General features: G+C 46.9%; 1 protein-coding gene across 1 annotated transcript in view; it reads right to left on the reverse strand.

Moving 5' to 3' along the window:
- The window catches only part of CELF3 (CUGBP Elav-like family member 3), a 33,958-nt gene continuing 15,029 nt past the window's right edge, over window positions 1–18,929 (reverse strand). Inside the window, 14 exon segments of the mRNA XM_087705037.1 lie at window positions 1–1,000; window positions 6,346–6,489; window positions 7,438–7,581; window positions 8,747–8,842; window positions 8,953–9,018; window positions 10,103–10,252; window positions 10,558–10,599; window positions 10,602–10,717; window positions 10,910–10,955; window positions 10,958–11,050; window positions 12,022–12,102; window positions 12,571–12,651; window positions 12,654–12,694; window positions 13,712–13,764. Of these exon segments, the coding sequence (XP_087561163.1) occupies window positions 6,362–6,489; window positions 7,438–7,581; window positions 8,747–8,842; window positions 8,953–9,018; window positions 10,103–10,252; window positions 10,558–10,599; window positions 10,602–10,717; window positions 10,910–10,955; window positions 10,958–11,050; window positions 12,022–12,102; window positions 12,571–12,651; window positions 12,654–12,694; window positions 13,712–13,764 (1,137 nt within the window). The 3' untranslated portion in view covers window positions 1–1,000; window positions 6,346–6,361.

The following is an 18,929-nucleotide window of genomic DNA, read 5'->3' on the forward strand; positions in this document are numbered from 1 at the left end:
GGGGGATGATAATTTCAGCTTTCAAACTTCCAAAATTCTCCTTTTTTCAACATTTTGGAAGCAAGCACGCCCCAAATCCAGAAAATAATCAGATAAGGGGGCTGAGAGGAAGGGATAAAAAATATAGGCAATTAACGTCAAACGTTATTGACATTATTGGCAAGTAATATCCCAAATTCCCCCACTTCCTTTCAGGAGGAGTTTGAGGGGGAGAAATTTCCTTCTCTAGTTACTGGGTTGGAAATTCCTCTTTGGCGAGCATCAACTTATCGTTTCAATAATCCGTCTTCGGGGATGTTTAGAAAGCAGATCGTGGTTTTTTTCTCAGACCTCCAGGACTACAATGCCCATCAACTGTGGCTAGCGTGGTTTAGGTGACGGAGCATGGACCCTCGCATAGTTGAGATGTACAAAGTTAGAGGTAGCTGAATTTTGGCTTGGACCGTTGACGTCAACCCAATGCCTGCAAGATGATGGTCGTGGGTCGGGGGAAAGTGGGGAGGGGGAGACGCTGTGAGGATGAGGCCACCCCCCCGCCCCAAAGGTGGCTGCCTTCTGATCCTGAATCCACCCATCTCGAGTAAGTCCACCTCAAATCCACCCAAAAAATCAACGTCCTACTTCTTCCCAAGTCTCCGTGCTCCATCGTTTTCCACCGTTGACCAAGAATGGACTTTCTTGAGACAGTTCTCCCCCCCGCCCAACTCCCCAACCTGGCGTTCCTTGGTTGGACCTAAAGGAGAGAGAGAGAACCATGGGGTCCCCACGCCGGAGAGGAGGCATCTGGAGAAGAAGCTGGTCTGGTGGGACTCCATCCTTGAAGAGGCCTTGATGGCCAATGGGGTCGTCAATGAGAAGGAAAGCGACCGATGGCCGGAAGAAGCCATTTTTCTAGGATGACGAGGAGGAAGAGGAAGAGCAGAGAGAAGAAGGAAGCTGGGCCGTCGGAGAGTGGGCGACAAAGGTCAAGCGGAGATGCCTCCTACTTTGAGCTCCAGACCTAGAGAGGAGACAAGAGAAACGGAAGCCACCTTAGATCTTTGCTCGTCTTGGCTTCTCCGCTAGATTTCAGAGACTGGGAAGGCGTGGAGGCCAAGGGCATGCAGGGAGGCCAGTCTAGCTGGGATCTTGGGTTCCCACCTGCCTCCCAAATCCACCCCCCTCCCTTCCTTTCTGTCTCGGCCCAGAGCTGAGCTTGCTGATCAGAAAGGTTGGCGGTTCGGCGGTTCGAATCCCTAGTATGGGTCTCCTGCGCGAGCAGAGGGTTGGGCTAGATGACCTACAAGGCCCCTTCCAACACTGTTACTTGTACCTTGCTGCCATTTGTCTCCCTGGTCTCTTGCCCCCCACCCCCCAGATCCCAGCAGCCAGGCCTCTAAAATGCAAGAGCCATGCCCAGAGATAACCATCTTGGCATCCCTCCAGGAGTGATGCCAAGGAGAGAGCCAAGATGGCTGATAACCGGGCATTGCTCGGTCTCTCTCTCTCTCTCTCCTTTGGTGCCAGGAAGGATCAAAGGTTGCTTAGTGTGTGGCTTAAATAAACTAGGTTTATTATTAAACTAGGTTTGGCGGGACATTGAAGGGGGTGCTCATTTGTTCTGCCTACTTAAACCCCATCATGGCTAGGACTCGTGAAAGGGAAGAGAGAGAGAGAGAGAGACAGTCTTAATGACCTCTAGGCTTCCCTGCCGTCAGAAAAAATATTGCAAACCAAAAATAAACCACAAAAAATAAAAAAACCTTGCACAAAATGGGTGGGTGGTGATGACCCTGTGAGGAGGAGAGTCCGGGCTTCAGAAGAGACTCAAAGCTACCACGCTTCCCGAGAACTGCCTTGTGGAGCTCCAGACGATGCCACGTGACCACAAACACAAACGCACACGGGCACACACACACACACACAGCACACACAGACAAATACGGGAGGAGGAACGAGACACAGGAGACGGCCACAACAACAACGGTCACGACAATGATGACAACAAACCAGGAGGAGAAAGAGAGAGAGAGAGACAGAGAGAGATAGAAGAGAGAGAGACAGAAAGAGAGAGATAGACACACACACAGAGAGAGAGACACGAAGAGATAGAAAGAGAGATAGAAAGACAGAGAGAGAGAGAGACAGAGAGACAAAGATAGAAAGAGAGAGAGAGAGAGACAGAAAGAGATAGAAGAGAGACAGAGAGACAGAGAAAGATAGAAAGACAGAGAGAGAGAGATAGAAAGACACACACACAGAGAGAGACACGAAGAGATAGAAAGAGAGATAGAAAGACAGAGAGAGAGATAGAAAGACATACACAGACAGACAAAGATAGAAAGAGAGAGAGAAAGAGAGAGAGAGACAGAAAGAGAGAGAGATAGAAAGACACAGAGAGAGAGACAGAAAAAGAGATAGAAAGACACACACGCACAGAGAGATACGAAGAGATAGAAAGAGAGATAGAAAGAGAGAGAGACAGAAAGAGAGAGAAAGACAGAGAGAGATAGAAAGACATACGCAGAGAAACAAACAAAGATAGAAAGAGAGAGAGAGAGACAGAGAGAGATAGAAAGACACACAGAGAGAGACACGAAGAGATAGAAAGACAGAGAAAGATGAGAGAGACAGACAAAGATAGAAAGACAGAAAGAGAGACAGAGATAGAAAGACAGAGAGAGAGAGAGAGAGAAAGACACACAGAGAGACAGAGAGAGATAGAAAGAGAGAGAGACAAAGATAGAGACAGAGAGAGAGAGATACAGAGAAAAAGAGAGAAGGAGAGAGACACAGAGACAGACAGAAACAGAGAGAAAGAGAAAGATGGAGACAAAAGAGAGGGATGGAGAGAGAGAGTGAGAGTGGGATAGATGGACACAAAAGAGACAGAAAGAGAGAGGGATAGATGGAGACAAAAGAGATGGAGAGAGAGAGAGAGCAGGTGGGTGGGATAGGAGGCCTTCAGGTAAGGCCTTCTTGGCTGGGCTTCCTGGTGGGGGTTGGGGCAGGTAAGGGATCTCCATTGAAGATGGCGGCTGAGAGGGAGGTGGGGGGCGGCTCCCACGGGGTCCCAGAAAGGCTGAGAGAAGACGGACATAAGAGTTCCATGCATCCCAGAATGAAGTGCTGGGGAAGATGGGGGGGGGGGAGAAGAAATTGCAAGCCGAGCTCCCCCAGAATTGCCCTCCCACCTTCAGAAGTTCCATCCCGGAGGCCGCTGCATTTTGAGCACAACCTGGTGGCTCCAAGACCCTCTTTGAATCCACCAAATTCCTGGCCAGTGGGCCTCTCAATGTGTACTAGCAACTTGGTTTTAGCTGCCCCTTTTGCACGCAAAGCAAACTCACACCCTTCGCATCTGTCCGGCCTTTTAAACCAGAATCTTTGATCCCTTTTTAAGGCTGATTTTTTTTTGGGGGGGGGGGAGAGTCTCTTCCTGACTTCGAAATTGGCTGAGAAGTTAAATCCACTCATGGCCACAATGACTCGGTTCGTTCCAATTTAGAAATCCCGCCATTCGTGGGCTTCCTTCAAAGAGCTTACAGTTTTACAGCTTACAACCTTACGTCCGGCTGGCAGCTATGAAATCCTCATTCCCTGACAGGAAGCTTTTCCGCAGGAAAGCCGAGAGGGGCAAGTTCGTCTCCCACTGTTCACATCAGCCTGAATTTGGGATTTGGAACCCCTGGATCCCACCCTGAGGAACTCGGCGGAGCAAAGGGAGGAGGAGGAGGAGGAGGAAAGAGGGCTGGGAAGAGGGGAGGGAGGAAAGAAAAAGCCGCCAGAGATTTGCACATGGAGTCACGGAGCATCACATAAACAACGTGCCGGAACAAGCGAAAAAACAACCACCATCCAGACGAGCAAAACACGGCACAGGCGAGAAAACGGCAGGAAGATCCCAGCCCAGGAGGCTGGACGGTGACGACCACGACGGCATTCACGCAGTGAGAAGACAGGAAGTGGCGGAGGGAGGGAGGGAGGAAGGGGAGGGATGTCAGGCAGGTATCTGTACAACATTTGACAGGTGCAAATTTGCACCGAATTCATTTGCCAGGGGAATCGAGTTCTCTTTGGGTCTGCAAGGAGACCAGAGGGACGATTTGGGGCACGGCCGACTCGCCGCGGGACAAAGGAGCCGCGGGAGAATTCTACCATGAAATTTAATTCTTTGAAATGATTCTAAAAAAAATGTTTTAATTTCTGTCGTTGTTCCTCCTTTGGCATCCTTTCTTTAAAGATTCTATTCCACTGTTTATGTATGTAAGTAAGTAAGTAAGTAAGTAAGTAAGTAAGTAAGTAAGTAAGTAAGTATGTATGTATGTATGTATGTATGTATGTATGTATGTATGTATGTATGTAACTTTTCCTGCAGCGAGTTTTCCCATGGAGAGTTGTCATAGAACCCCTGGGTGCATGTATGTTGCAAATGTTGCTTGCGTGCACGCTTGGTCAGGAAGCAGAGAGAGAGAGAGGAGGAGAGGAAAAGAGAAGGGAAAGAGAGGAAGAAAGAGAGAGAGAGAGAGAAAGGGAGAAAGAAAGAGAAAGAGAAAAAGAATAAGAGAGTAAGAAAGAGAAAAAGAGAAAGAAAGAGAAAAACAGTAAGAGAAAGAAAGAAAGAAAGAAAGAAAGAAAGAAAGAAAGGGATTAAGAGGGGGTAAGAAAAGGAGAGAAAAAGAAAAGAGAGAGAGAAACAGTAAGAGAAAGAGAAAGAAAGAAAGGGATTAAAAGAGGGTAAGAAAAAGAGAGAAAGAGAAAAGAGAGAGAGAGAAACAGTAAGAGAAAGAAAGAAAGAAAGGGATTAAGAGAGGGTAAGAAAAAGAGAGAAAGAGAAAAGAGAGAAACAGTAAGAGAAAGAGAAAGAAAGAAAGGGATTAAAAGAGGGTAAGAAAAAGAGAGAAAGAGAAAAGAGAGAGAGAGAAACAGTAAGAGAAAGAAAGAAAGAAAGGGATTAAGAGAGGGTAAGAAAAAGAGAGAAAGAGAAAAGAGAGAGAGAAACAGTAAGAGAAAAAAGAAAGAAAGAAAGAGATTAATAGAGGGTAAGAAAAAGAGAGAAAGAGAAAAGAGAGAGAGGAACAGTAAGAGAAAGAAAGAAAGGGATTAAGAGAGTCAGAAAAAGAGAGAGAGAAAGAGAGAAAGAGAAAGAAAGAAAAACAGTAAGAGAAAGGAGTAAGAGGAAGAAAGAGAAAGAAAGAGAGAGAAAGAGAAAAAGAGAGAGTAAGAAAGAAAGAAAAAAGAGAGAGGAAACAGCACTTCACCAAACGAGAAAACTACAGACCAGAAACTCACAGCACAGCCAAAGAAAGACTATTTCGTCATGCAGAACAAAACCGAAATTAAAAAGGTGCAACTCGGATTCACACGAGGCCAGGCCCAAATCAAAAAGGAGGAGGAGGAAGAGGAGGAGGAGGAGGAAGGAAGGAAGGAAGACAACCAACTTTTACTTTCTGTTCATTCCAAAGGATGCAACTTACAAGGGGGGCGGAGCTAGGTCTCCCGCGACAACGAAGGGTGGCATAGCAACAGAGTCGTCTCAAGATATGATTGGCCCCCTGCCGAAGGGAGGGCGGGATGGCGGAGTTTTCGGTCAGCAGAGAGAGAAAAGGGGGGAATTCGGTTTTCTTCCTTTTTTTAAATTAAATTTTTATTTTTTTTAAAAAAAATGTGTTTTTTTGCTAGACAGAATTAATAATTCTCCCACCCCGCCCGTCTTTTTCCTTTCCTTCTTTTTTAAAGTTTCGGGGTTTTTTTGTTTCCGAACGAGACGACTTATTTTTTTATTTTATCTTTTAAAAAAAAGACATTTATCCAAAGAAAATGACGCAAATTTGCTGACACATTTCGAGAGACAAGACAAGGAAGGTTTGAAGTTAAACATGTTAAAACTGTCAGCCCCCAACTTTGGGGGCGGGGGGGGTAGGGGGACACGGGGTCAATATTGTAAGGGTGGGGTAAATGGCTAAGACGCTAAGCGTGTCGATCAGAAAAGGTCGGCAGTTGGGCGGCTCGAATCCCTAGCGCCGCGTAACGGAGGGAGCTCCCGTCACTTGTCCCGGCTTCCGCCAACCTAGCAGTTCGAAAGCATGTAAGAAAACGCGAGTAGAAAAATAGGCACCACCTTTGGTGGGAAGGGAACAGCCTTCCGTGCGCCTTCGGCGTTTTTCTTCGGCAGAAAAAAACGAACCCCCGAAGAAATTCCCCTTTTGACGGCGGGTTGAACAGGGCCTTATCTGGCTCGTCTCCCCCCACCACCACCCCAAAAAACAAGGCAGGTTCAGAAAGGTCCTTCAATACAGAACCTGGGAGAAAGCTGGGACCCGAGTTCGAGTTTTCCGCAGCGGCTCGTTCGGCCGAGTTACCCACCTGGCAGGCGGTGGGCTCAATACGGCCGGTTGGCATCTTTGGGGCGTTTCAACTGAACCTTCAACCGTTTCATCCCAATCTGGAAGCCGTTCATGGCTTGGATGGCGGCTTGCGCGCTGGCGGGATTGTCAAAACTTACGAATCCTGCGGGAGAGAGAGAGAGAGAGGGAGGGAGGGGGAGGAGGGGGAGAAAGAGAATGGGAAGGGCCCCTGCTGAGACCCCACAATGGAGGTGGCAGCAGTGCTTCCCCCCCCCCCCCGGGTGTATTTCTCAAGATTTGTTCTGAGCGAGGCTTCCCGAAAGCATGAAGGAAACTCCTCGTCCCGACAAAAAACCCGTTTATTAATTTCCCGTGAATTCTGCTCATTCACATCCATCAAAGTCATTCAAGGGAGGATTTACGGTCACAGACCTTATCTGGCTTGGAGAGCTGCCAGGACGATCTCTGCAAAACTTGGCCAGGAGTCTCGGAGAGTTACGAATCAATTAAGGGAACTAATGGTCTCCTGCAAACTCCACTCCCCTGTCGCTCCTCTTTTATTTACTCTGGGAGGGGCCATTCACCGTCCACTTGTGGCCTTCCTCCCAAGTCGGCCCCTGTTCTTTAGCTGTTCCCTTCGTGTCTGGCAACTCTGTGCATGCGCACACTGGGAACAGGCTCCAGCTGTTCTTCTGCCTCACTGATGTCTGACTCCGAAGGCAACTGGGAACTGTCAGACGGCTCTGGCCTCCTCTCTGCCTCCGACGCAGAGCCTTCGTCCGAGCCTTCCCCAGACTCCAGGACTGGCCCAGCTTCCTCCCCAACCCTCCTCCGAATCTACGGCCAGCTCCGCAAGCAACACACTTGATGGCCGTTCCTTTGGACCAAGGAAGGAAAGACGGTAGAGACCGCCGGGCTCAAACTACCCTTTGGAGCAGGGGGGTCTCCAACCTTGGCGACTTTAAGCCTTGTGGACTTCAACTCCCAGAGTTCCTCAGCCAGCTTTGCTGATGGACTTCAACTCCCAGAGTTGAATTCTGGGAGTTGAAGTCCACACGCCTTAAAGTGTCCAAGGTTGGAGACCCCCCCTGCTTTGGAGGAGATTCCTTACCGAAGCATTTACTCTGATTGGTCGCTCGGTCGACAAAAACTTTGGCCGATATGACGTTCCCGAAAGGGAGGAACATTTGCAAGATCTCCGAATCGGTGAATTCTTGCGGCAAGTGATAGATGAAAATGTTGCAACCTTCAGGACCTGGGGGGGGAAAAAAACCCGAATTGTCGGGAAGGGCGAGCAGTTGCGAAATGTTCTCGGCACAAACACCGTCGGCCTTTCGCAAACCAAGTTGCGAAAAAGATATTTTCATTTTTTTGTTTTCGCTTGCCAACAATTCTCCTCTTGTCTCCTCCCCGGTCGTGCGCTAAAATGCCAGCTGTAACTAGGTGAAAAGGTAAAGGTTCCCCTCGCACACATGTCCTAGCCGTTCCTGACTCTAGGGGGCGGTGCTCATCTCCGTTACAAATCCGAAGAGCCAGCGCTGTCCGAAGACGTCTCCGTGGTCATGTGGCCAGCATGGCTAAACACCGAAGGCGCACGGAAGGCTGTTCCCTTCCCACCAAAGGTGGCTCCTATTTTTCTACTTGCATTTTTTAACGCGCTTTCGAACTGTGTTAAATTTAAACTCTGCGCTAAAGCAAAATAATAATAATAACAATAATCCAGATCTCCACCAGGGGGAAGCAAAACCTCCCTTTCGACTGCCCTCTAGTGGTTCCCAAGGTTATTGCAGCCAAGGTAATAAATTTGAACGTTAAATTTAACTCTGTGTTAAAAAAATAATAACAATAATCCGGATCTCCACCAGAGGGAAGCAAAACCTCTCCTTCCGCTGCCCTCTAGTGGTTCCCAAGGTTATTGCAGCCAAGGTGAAAATTTGAGCGTTAAATTTAACTCTGTGTTAAAAAAATAATAACAATAATCCAGATCTCCACCAGAGGGAAGCAAAACCTCTCCTTCCGCTGCCCTCTAGTGGTTCCCAAGGTTATTGCAGCCAAGGTGCTAAATTTGAGCGTTAAAATTTAACTCTGTGTTAAAAAAATAATAACAATAATCCAGATCTCCACCAGAGGGAAGCAAAACCTCTCCTTCCGCTGCCCTCTAGTGGTTCCCAAGGTTATTGCAGCCAAGGTGCTAAATTTGAGCGTTAAATTTAACTCTGTGTTAAAAAAATAATAACAATAATCCAGATCTCCACCAGGGGGAAGCAAAACCTCCCCTTCCACTGCCCTCTAGTGGTTCCCACGGTTATTGCAGCCCCAACATGATCATTCCTGCTTCTTGGTTTGCCGCTGGCATTTCGCAACTGGGATGACCCCTGGCTTGATCTGGGGAGGAGTGGGGTGGGCACGGCCAACCTTACCTTCTCTCTGCTGGGGGGGCGCCTGCTGGGTGATGATGGCGGCGGGCTGCTGGGGAAAGGCGGTGCTGACGAGTCCGTAGGCTGTTGGATAGGCAGCTGTGGGGGAAGCCGTGGGAGTCAGCTTTTGGAGCGGGGAGGGGGGGGCGTCTCCAGAGCTGGAGGGGGGGGAGAGGAAATGGCGTACCTGCCTGGGTACCGGTCCTCACCTGTGTAATGTTGCATCCCAGCGTAAGCCTGTTGTAAGGGATCCACGGGGGCGGCCGAGCTCTGTGCTGTGGCATTGGGGGTGGGGGGAGACGGGAAGACAACGCACACTTAAAGAGAGTTGTGGTGGGCTCCACTCATCCCAGCACGCCCTCCCCCCCCCACCGCCCCCACCAGGAAGAATCATCCAGGTGCCTTTGTGGCCCCCGTGAGCTTCGCTTTTCTCAAAGCCCCGTTTCTGAGCGTCCGAGGTAGACTGCTTCGGAACAGGGAGGCTCAAATAGGCTCGAGGTTTTAGACTAGGCCTCTCTTCCGAAACAGGCAATGTTTTCTTCGCTAAGATTATCCTCAATCGGCTTAAAAAAGCTCTGGGAGTTGAAGTCCACTCGTTTCAAAGCAGGCTCCCTGGGGAAATCTGGGACTTGTAGTCCATGCATCTTGAAACCCTGGCTGGGGAATTCTGGGAGTTGAAGTCCATGCATCATAAAGCACCCTGTCTGGGGGGCTTCTGGGACTTGGAGTGCCATGCATCTTGAAACACTCAGGCTGGGGAATTCTGGGAATTGCGTGCCAGGCACGCTACGGATTAAAGGAAGGTTTCGAAGCACATCGGCTGAGGAATTCTGGGAGTTGAAGTCCGGGCATCATAAAGCCCTCTGGCTGGGGGCTTCTGGGACTTGTAGTTCTTACATCCTGCAACACCCTGGCTAGGGAATTCTGGGAGTTGAAGTCCACGTGTCTCAGAGCCTGCTCCCTGGGGAATTCTGGGATTCGTAGTCCATGCATCACAAAGCACCCTGTCTGGGGGGCTTCTGGGACTTGTAGTCCATGCAACTTGAAACACTCTGGCTGGGGAATTCTGGGAATTGAAGCTCTTGGGAATGGTGACACCCTCTTCCCACCCAACCCCCAGATCACAGGCAGGGTAAGCAAACTCTCTTTATTTTGTCCTCTCCCTGCCTCGGGAAAGACCCCCAACGAGGCTCTGGGTTCAGGTTCTACCCCTCACGCCATCCAACCCTACGGGCGGAAGGGAAATCTAACTCACTCGGGCTAAAACCGGAGGGGACTCTGGGAAGCGAGAGCAAAAGGTGGGAACGCCGGGAGGGAGGACGGGCCGGAGGGGTGGAGGGTGGAGGGGGGCAGAGGTACCTGGGAAGGGGTGGACGCCGTTGGTGTAGAGCCCCTCCGAGGACGGCTGCCCCGTGCTCTGCGTAGGGACGGGGCTGTAACCGTTGACGCTGAGTGTGGCTGGGATGGCAGAGACTGGCGTGGCTGCCAAGGTGGGCGGCGTGCTGCTTCCTGTAGGGAGGGGAGAGAAACAGAGGGAGACCCCACGTGTGAGCTGCAAGGGGGGGGGCTCTCTCCCGCAGCCCCAACCCTAACCCAGGTCTGCAACACATTCCTGCACCGCCCCCCCCCCCAATTCCAGACTCCCACCCACTTCCCGGGAGGGAGGGTTGGGAGGGGTCCATCGGGGCCCCCCCAGGGGAGCAAAGGACCCCATTTAGAAGCCGGGAGGGAGGAGGGGCTTGCTCTTTGGAGCCTGGGGGATGGAGCTCCCCCCCGCTCTAGGACAAGGGGGGGGGAGTCTCTGCCCTCCTTACCTGAGGAGGGGGTGATGGGCGTGGCGATGAGCCCGTTGGGGCCAGGGTGGCCATCTGCTGCATCTGGACGGCTGCCATGGGGTTGAGGTAGGCCGAGTGGGCGGCGACGAGGGCGGCTTGCTGGTGCATGAGCTGTGGGAGGGGGGAGGCAGAGGAAGCCCTGAAGGCTCAAAGACCCCACCCCCATTTCCTCACTCCCCCCACCCCCACCCTCCTTGGACCCCCCCCCACCCCAGAGCTGAGCCGAGCTCGGAAACCTCCCCCACCACTTGTGTTTCTGCCCTGCCCCACCCTCGGGAGGCTGGGGCTCGGGGGGGAGGGGGTTAGCAGGAGGACCCCCAGCCCGCCTTACTGCTGAGTGTAGGCGCTGTACGCTCCGAACTGCAGCGCGATGGGCTGAACATGCCCAGTTGGTTTGCCACCTGTTGCATCCGCCTGAGCCCCCGCTCCTTCTCCGTGTCTGCAAACTTCACCACCAGGCTGGAAGAGGCGCCTTTGGGGAGGGGAAGGGGGGAGAGAAGCCGAGGGTGGGAGGTTGGGAAGTGCTGGGCAGGGGAGACCCCCCAGACTGGGCTCCGGAGCCTCCCTCCCTCCCCTCCTCTATTCCTTCCTTCCTTCCCTCCCCGCTTTCCCCTCCAATCTCCTCCTTCTCCTTGTCTCCCTTCCTTCCCTCCTCCTCGCTCCTTCCTTCCTTCCTCCCATTCATTTCTCCTCCTCTCCCCTTTACCTCTCATCTCTTTCCTTCTCACCTTCCTTCCTTCCCTCCTTCCTTCCCTCCTGCTCCTTCCACTCCTTCCCATTTCATCCCCTCCTTCCACCCATTCTTCGTTTCCCTCCCTTCCCTCTCCTTGCTCCCTCTTTCCTCCCTCCCTTTTCTCCTCCTCTCCTCCCTTCTACTTGCCTTCCTTCCCTCCTTCCTTCATTCCCATTTCTTCCCTCCCTTCTTGCCTTCCTTCCTTTCATTCTGATTTCCTCCCTCCTTCCGTCCTCCCTTCCTTTCTTCCTTTTCGCTCCCCTCCTTTCTTCCTTCCTTCCTTCCTCCCTCCCTCCTTCCTTCCTTCCTGCCTCCCTTTCATTCCCATTTCCTCCCTCCCTTCAATCCTCCCTTCCATTCTTCTTTCCCCTCCCCTCCCTTCTTCTTGCCTTCCTTCCTTCCTTCCTTTCATTCCCATTTCCTCCCTCCCTTCCGTCCTCCCTCCCTTTCTTCCTTTCCCCTCCCTCCCTCCCTTTCCTTCTTTCCCTCCTCCCTCCATCCCATCGATGGGCTGCATTTGGGACTCCGAAGCCTTTCCCCCTCCAAATCGTGGAGACGTTGCAATGGGAGCGCTGTGGCCACAGGAGGGCAGCAGAGTCCACGTGGGGGGGAAAAACCCGCCTTTCTCTAGGCGGCCCGCAGCCTTCTCGAACTCCAAACCCGCCAAATCATCTTCCCAAAAAAACAAGGAAAGCAGCCAGGGGAACTCACCGGCAGCGTGCGGCTCCCGTGCAACGTGCTGATGGCTGCCTGGGCTTCCGCGTGCATTTGGAATTTCACAAAGGCGCAGCCTAGGCGGAGAAGAACAAGGGGGGAGGGGGAATAACAGAGCTGGAAGGGACCTCAGAGGTCTTCTAGTCCAGCCCCCTGCTCAAAATACAGAATAACAGAGTTGGAAGGGACCTTGGAGGTCTTCTAGTCCAGCGCCCTGCTCAGAATACAGAATAACAGAGTTGGAAGGGACCTTGGAGGTCTTCTAGTCCAGCCCCCTGCTCAAAATACAGAATAACAGAGTTGGAAGGGACCTTGGAGGTCTTCTAGTCCAACCCCCTGCTCAGAATACAGAGTAATGGAATTGGAAGGGACCTTGGAGGTCTTCTAGTCCAACCCCCTGCTCAGAATACAGAGTAATGGAATTGGAAGGGACCTTGGAGGTCTTCTAGTCCAGCCCGCTCCTCAAAATGCCAGAATAACAGAGCTGGAAGGGACCTTGGAGGTCTTCTAGTCCAGCCTGCTCCTCACGGCCCATGCCAGCTCACCTTTGCTGGTGCCATCTGGGCCTCGGAGTACTGTGCATTCGTCAATGGTGCCGAAAGGCTCAAACATCTTCCGCACGTCTCGTCCGACTGCTGTTTCCCCAGCATCCCTACGAACAGTTTCTGTCTTCTGGAAGACACCAAAGAGGCAGGAAGTGGCTTAAAAAAAGAGGGGGGGACAAACTGCCCACCCACTCCCCCGGAAAAAACACACCCGGCCCTCTGGCAGACCAACATTTCAACTGGGAATTTCGGGGTGCGAAGGCTAATAAATAAAAATTTAAAAGATTTGGCAGGATCTGGAGGAAGCTTGGTGCTTCAACTGGGGAATTTCAACTGGAATTTCGGGGTGCGAACGCTAATAAATATATCCATAAAAATTTAAAAGATTTGGCAGGATCTGGAGGAAGCTTGGTGCTTCAACTGGGAATTTCAACCGGGAATTTCAGGGTGCGAAGGCTAATAAATAAAAAATGAAAACATTTGCAGGATCCGGAGGAAGCTTGGTGCTTCACTGGGAATTTCAACCGGGAATTTCAGGGTGCGAAGGCTAATAAATAAAAATGAAAACATTTGGCAGGATCTGGAGGAAGCTTGGTGCTTCAACTGGGAATTTCAACCGGGAATTTCGGGGTGCGAAGGCTAATAAATAAAAATGAAACATTTGGCAGGATCTGGAGGAAGCTTGGTGCTTCAACTGGGAATTTCAGCTGAGAATTTCAGGGTGCAAATACTAATCAATAAAAATTTAAAAAGATTTGGCAGCATCTGGAGGAAGCTTTGTGCTTCAACTGGAATTTCAACGGTAATTTCGGGGTGCGAATGCTAATCAATAAAAATTTAAAAGATTTGGCAGGATCTGAGGAAGCTTGGTGCTTCAACTGGGAATTTCAACTGGGAATTTCGGGTGCGAAGGCTAATAAATACTAATCAATAAAAATTTAAAAGATCTGGCAGGATCTGGAGGAAGCTCGGTGGTCCCGAAGCTTCGCGGTTTGAAGAATTGCAGAAACCAAAAGATTAAAATCTTTGGGTAAACGCCAGAACCTGCAAAACCCCAATCGGAGCATTGGGGCTGTCCATACCCACCCCTTTCCCCACCCTCGCCACCCACCCCCCAAAAAATAACAGAGAGAAGGAAGACGTACCTCCTCGACTTTCGCTGTCTGCAGGTTTCACCTGGATCGGCCGATTCATCTGGAAGAGAAGGAAATGAATTTTAAGGCCAGAATGTCAGGGGTCTTTTTGGTGTGGGGTGGGTGGGTTTGCAAACGATCCATTGAAGCAACTATTAAGATCAATTTTTTTTCCCCTGGTTTCGTTTCGAGAAGCTAAAATAGGCTGAAAAAAAGACTGCAGATACTACGAGGACTCTCCAAAGGGTTGATTTCTGGAGGCTTCGAAAAACACCTTCAAAATTTCCAACACCAGCTGGGTAGTTGCGGGCATCTTTGCCACCCAAAACTATTGTTCGTGCTAATCTTTTTTTTATTTCCTTACATTAAGGCTTTTATTATACGATAAGATGCCCAGAATTGTTAGATAGGGAGATGGCAGTGAATTGATTTAATAAATAAGAATAGAATAGAGTAGAGTAGAATAGAATAGAATAGAAATAGGAATGAAGAGAAGAGAAAATATATAGGAATAGCAGAGAAAATAAATAAGATAGAATAGAATAAGGAGTAGAACAGAATAGAGTAGAACAGAATAAAAATAGGAATAGACGAGAAGAGAAAATAAATAAGAATAGAATAGAATAACGAGTAGAATAGAAGAGTAGAATAGAATAGAAATAGAATAAAATAGGAATAGAAGAGAAGAGAAAATATATAGGAATAGCAGAGAAATAAATAAGAATAGAATAGAATAGAATAAGGAGTAGAACAGAATAGAGTAGAACAGAATAAAAATAGGAATAGAAGAGAAGAGAAAATAAATAAGAATAGTATAGAATAAGGAGTAGAATAGAAGAGTAAAGAATAAAATAGAAAAAAATAGGAATAGAAAGAGAAGAGAAAATATATAGGAATAGAAGAGAAAATAAATAAGAATAGAATAGAATAGAATAAGTAGTAGAATAGAATATAAATAGGAATAGAAGAGAAAATAAATAAGAATAGAATAGAATAAGAATAGAGTAGAATAGAATATAAATAGGAATAGAACAGAAGAGAAAATAAATAGGAATAGAATAGGAATAGAATAGACTAGAATGAGAAGGAGGAATAGAATAAAAGAATAGAAATAGAAGAATAGAATAGAGAATAGAATAGAAAATAAAATAATAGGGATAGAATAGAATATGTGCCAGGAGAACTTTTACCATTAACTATTCACCACGGATTCACCCAAGAATTTAAAACCACATTTAAAACAATGAAGCCAATAAAAAGAATCAAGCAAATTATATAATAAATGTAACAGTCATGTATTTTTAAAAGAAGAGATTGGACAGTCATTGGTCTGAAAAAGCAGAAGGTTTCTTGCCTATGCAGGGGGTGGGATAGAAGACCTCCAAGGTCCCTCCCAACTCTGTTTTTCTATTCTGTTATTCATAATAAAGACTATTCTGTAGTTATTTTAAGTATAGCCATTTTAATAAAGTGCAGATATAAAGGCCCTCTTTAAATTCTTTTTAAAGTTTACTTTATGCCTACCAATCCTGAAAATGAGCTTTGGGAGGGAGGGGGGGAATGCAAAGCTCTCCATCCAAACTCCGAAGGGCTCCTTCAACTCTGTTGCCAGATGGGCAGAATCTCCTCGCCCGCCTCCTTCATCCAGGAGAGGATGCCCAAAATGCCCTCCTGCCTATCACCGCTCAAGAGGCAGGGGATGGGGATGGGGTTGCCATGGCGCCCGAAGCCTGTATCTCTCCTCTCTCTCTCCCCCCCCCACCGCCTCCAGTTGCCAAGTTATGTCCTGTTACCACAGTAACCGGAGCAGCTAAGAGGACCAGAGCAGGATTCTGCTTTCCCTGCCTTCCCCTTTTTCTGCATAGATAGATAGATGATAGATAGATAGATAGATAGATAGATAGATAGATAGATAGATAGATAGATAGGGAAATAGTATAGGTATAGAGATAGAGATATATAGAGATAGAGATAGAGATAGAGATAGAGATAGAGATAGAGATAGAGATAGATGATGGATGATGGATGGATGGGAAGTAAATCACATTTTTCCCAGGTCCTCTGTCCTCTCTCAGTGTTTTTATAAAATTAACACAATATTCTTTCCCCCCCTCAAATGATGGAAGGAAACAGCTTGTCCAAAGTTAAGACTTTATATAGTTTTTCTAGATAGATAGATAGATAGATAGATAGATAGATAGATAGATAGATAGATGATAGATAGATAGATAGATAGATAGATAGATAGATAGATAGATAGATAGATAGATAGATAGATGAGATAAATAGAAGATAGATGGATGGATGGATGGATGGATGGATAGGAAGTAAATTCACATTTTTTTCCAGGCCCTCTGTCCTCTTCTTCAGTGGTTTTTTAAATTAACACAATATTCTTTTTCCCTTCAAATGATGGGAAGGACACAGCTTGTCCAAAGTTAAGACTTTAAATAGTTTTTCTGCTTTTATATAATATAAATATTCCCTCCACAGGTAACATTCGCAGCACCGTGGATGGTGGCGATGATTATTATTCTTCCAGTGAAATAGCAAGCTTATTTAATTTTTCTTTTTAAAGAAATAAAACACACCACCCTTGCAGGTTTGACGGTAGTTATAAAAACTCAGCCCGATGCAAAAGAGAGGAGGGGGGGGAAAATCCTCACTCTCTTTGATATCCTTTGCTTTAATCTGCCTTAATCTGATAGCTGCTTGGATATAATTCATACGTGATATACGATAATAAACACAAAAGGCGAGGCTGTGGGCAGGGAGTGGGGGGGTGGAGAAACTCAACGAAAGCTTGTTCTGTTCAGAGTTGTGTTTGAGTTGATTTATTCCCGGTTTGCAATTAAAAAAACAAAAACAGATCTGATTTGCAATAGAAAAAAAGAAAGCCACTGAAAGAAGAGGACGGAGGAAAATCTGAATTTACTTCCTTTATTTCCCAAACTTCATTAAGAGAACGGTCCACTCAGTCAACCCAGGCAGTTCAAACAACAACAATTTTTTTTTTAGAAAATGGAGCATTGCAATCTTGCCAGTTGCATTGATGCAAAATTGAAAAATAAAGAAGGGGGAAAAAAAACGGGACCCACTTTAGTAATGACTACACCCCTAATCTATTAAATTACAACTTCCCTGTGAGGAAATATTTATATATATATAAAGCAGAAAACTATAACTTTGGACAAGCTGTTTCTTCCCATCATTTGAGGGAGGGAAAGAATATTGCATTAATTTTAAAAACCACTGAAGAAGAGGACAGAGGGCCTGGAGAAAATGTGAATTACTTCCTATCCATCATCCATCCATCCATCCATCCATCATCCATCCATCCATCCATCCATCCATCTATCTTCTATTTATCTCATCTATCTATCATTATCTATCTATCTATCTATCTATCTATCTATCTATCTATCTATCTATCTATCTATCTATCTATCCCATCTATCTATCCCATCTATCCATCTATCTATCCATCCATCCATCTATGCAGAAAAACTATATAAAGTCTTAACTTTGGACAAGCTGTTTCCTTCCCATCATTTGAGGGGGAAAAGAATATTGTGTTAATTTATAAAAACACTGAAGAAGAGGACAGAGGACCAGGGAAAAAATGTGATTTACTTCCTATCCATCCATCCATCCATCCATCCATCTATCTTCCATTTATCTCATCTATCTATCTATCATCTATCTATCTATCTATATATCTATCTATCTATCTATCTATCTATCTATCCATCTATCTATCTATCTATCTATCATCTATCTCTATCTATTTATCTATCTATCTTTCTATCTCTCTCTTATATATATATCTTTCTATCTATCTATCTATCTATCTATCTTTCTATCTATCTTTCTATTTATCTATCTATGTATCAATCAATCATCTATCTCTATCTATTTATCTATCTTTCTCTCTCTCTCTCTCTCTCTCTCTCTCTCTCTCTCTCTCTCTCTCTCTCTCTCTCTCTCTCTCTCTCTATATATATATATATATATATATATATATATATATATATATATATATATCTTCTTTCTATCTATCTATCTATCTATCTATCTATCTATCTATCTATCATCTATCTTTCTATCTTTCTATCTATCATCTATCTATCTATCTATCTATCTATCTATCTTTCTATCTATCTTTCTATTTATCTATCTATGTATCAATCAATCATCTATCTATCTATTTATCTATCTTTCTATCTCTCTCTCTCTCTCTTTCTCTCTAATCTATCTATCTATCTATCTATCTATCTATCTATCTATCTATCTATCTATCTATGCAGAAAAACTATATAAAGTCTTAACTTTGGACAAGCTGTTTCCTTCCCATCATTGAGAGAGAGAGAGAGAGAGGAAAAAAAAATACTGTGTTAATTTTTTAAAAAAAGCATTTTTGGAAAGGGGGGGGGGTCTTCAAAAGAGCAGCCAGGAAGCCAGCCCGGTCCCTATGGCACTGGAGAAAATACTCCATGGCAACTACCCACTCATTTCTCCTTTATCCCTTCCGGTTGCCATGGGAACCGTGCTGACATCATCACTTATCTCTATAAACAATGACCAGGAGCGTTTAGCGAAGGGAGGGGGGATATTTTGGGGGGGGAGAGAGAAAGAAATGCTGTGCCCTTTGTGGGTTCGCGGAAGGAGGGGGGGGGGGGCTAGTTGTTGGCAAAGCAACCAGAAGCAGATTTATTTTTTAAAAAAAGAAGGAATCTCCTCTTGAAACCGCCCCCCCCCTCTTCCTCCTCCTCCCCAGCTTCCCCCTCCTTCCCTTTCTCTCTCTCCAAGGCCTTCTTTTCCTCCGAATATATTTATTTTTAATCTCTGCAGAGTTTAAATCGGGGCAGAGGCCCTGGAGGCTGCGTAACCCATGAGGTCCGGCCCCTTCAAGGGTTTCACCAAGTGTGTGTGTGGGGGGGGGGGGAAACCACGTAGGAAAGAAAGAACAGAGGGGAAGGTTAGAGAGAAAAGAAGAGAGAGGAAAAAGAGGGACAGAGAGAGAGAGAGAAAGGAAAAAGGAGAAAGAATGGACTTTGGATGGGTTGGGTTTATATATATATATTGTGTGTGTGTGTGTGTGTGTTGTGTGTGTGTATATGTTGTATTTGAGCTGATAAATAAATAAAGGAGACTAGTATAGATCTATTTCAAGCTATTTAGCTCTCATCAGCTAGCCATACCCTTACTGGGATTCGAACCTGTGCT

Source organism: Thamnophis sirtalis, unplaced genomic scaffold, assembly GCF_051295495.1.
Source record: "Thamnophis sirtalis isolate CommonGarterSnake01/CBP01778 unplaced genomic scaffold, rThaSir2_p1.2 scaffold_2, whole genome shotgun sequence".
Taxonomy (NCBI): Eukaryota; Metazoa; Chordata; class Lepidosauria; order Squamata; family Natricidae; genus Thamnophis; species Thamnophis sirtalis.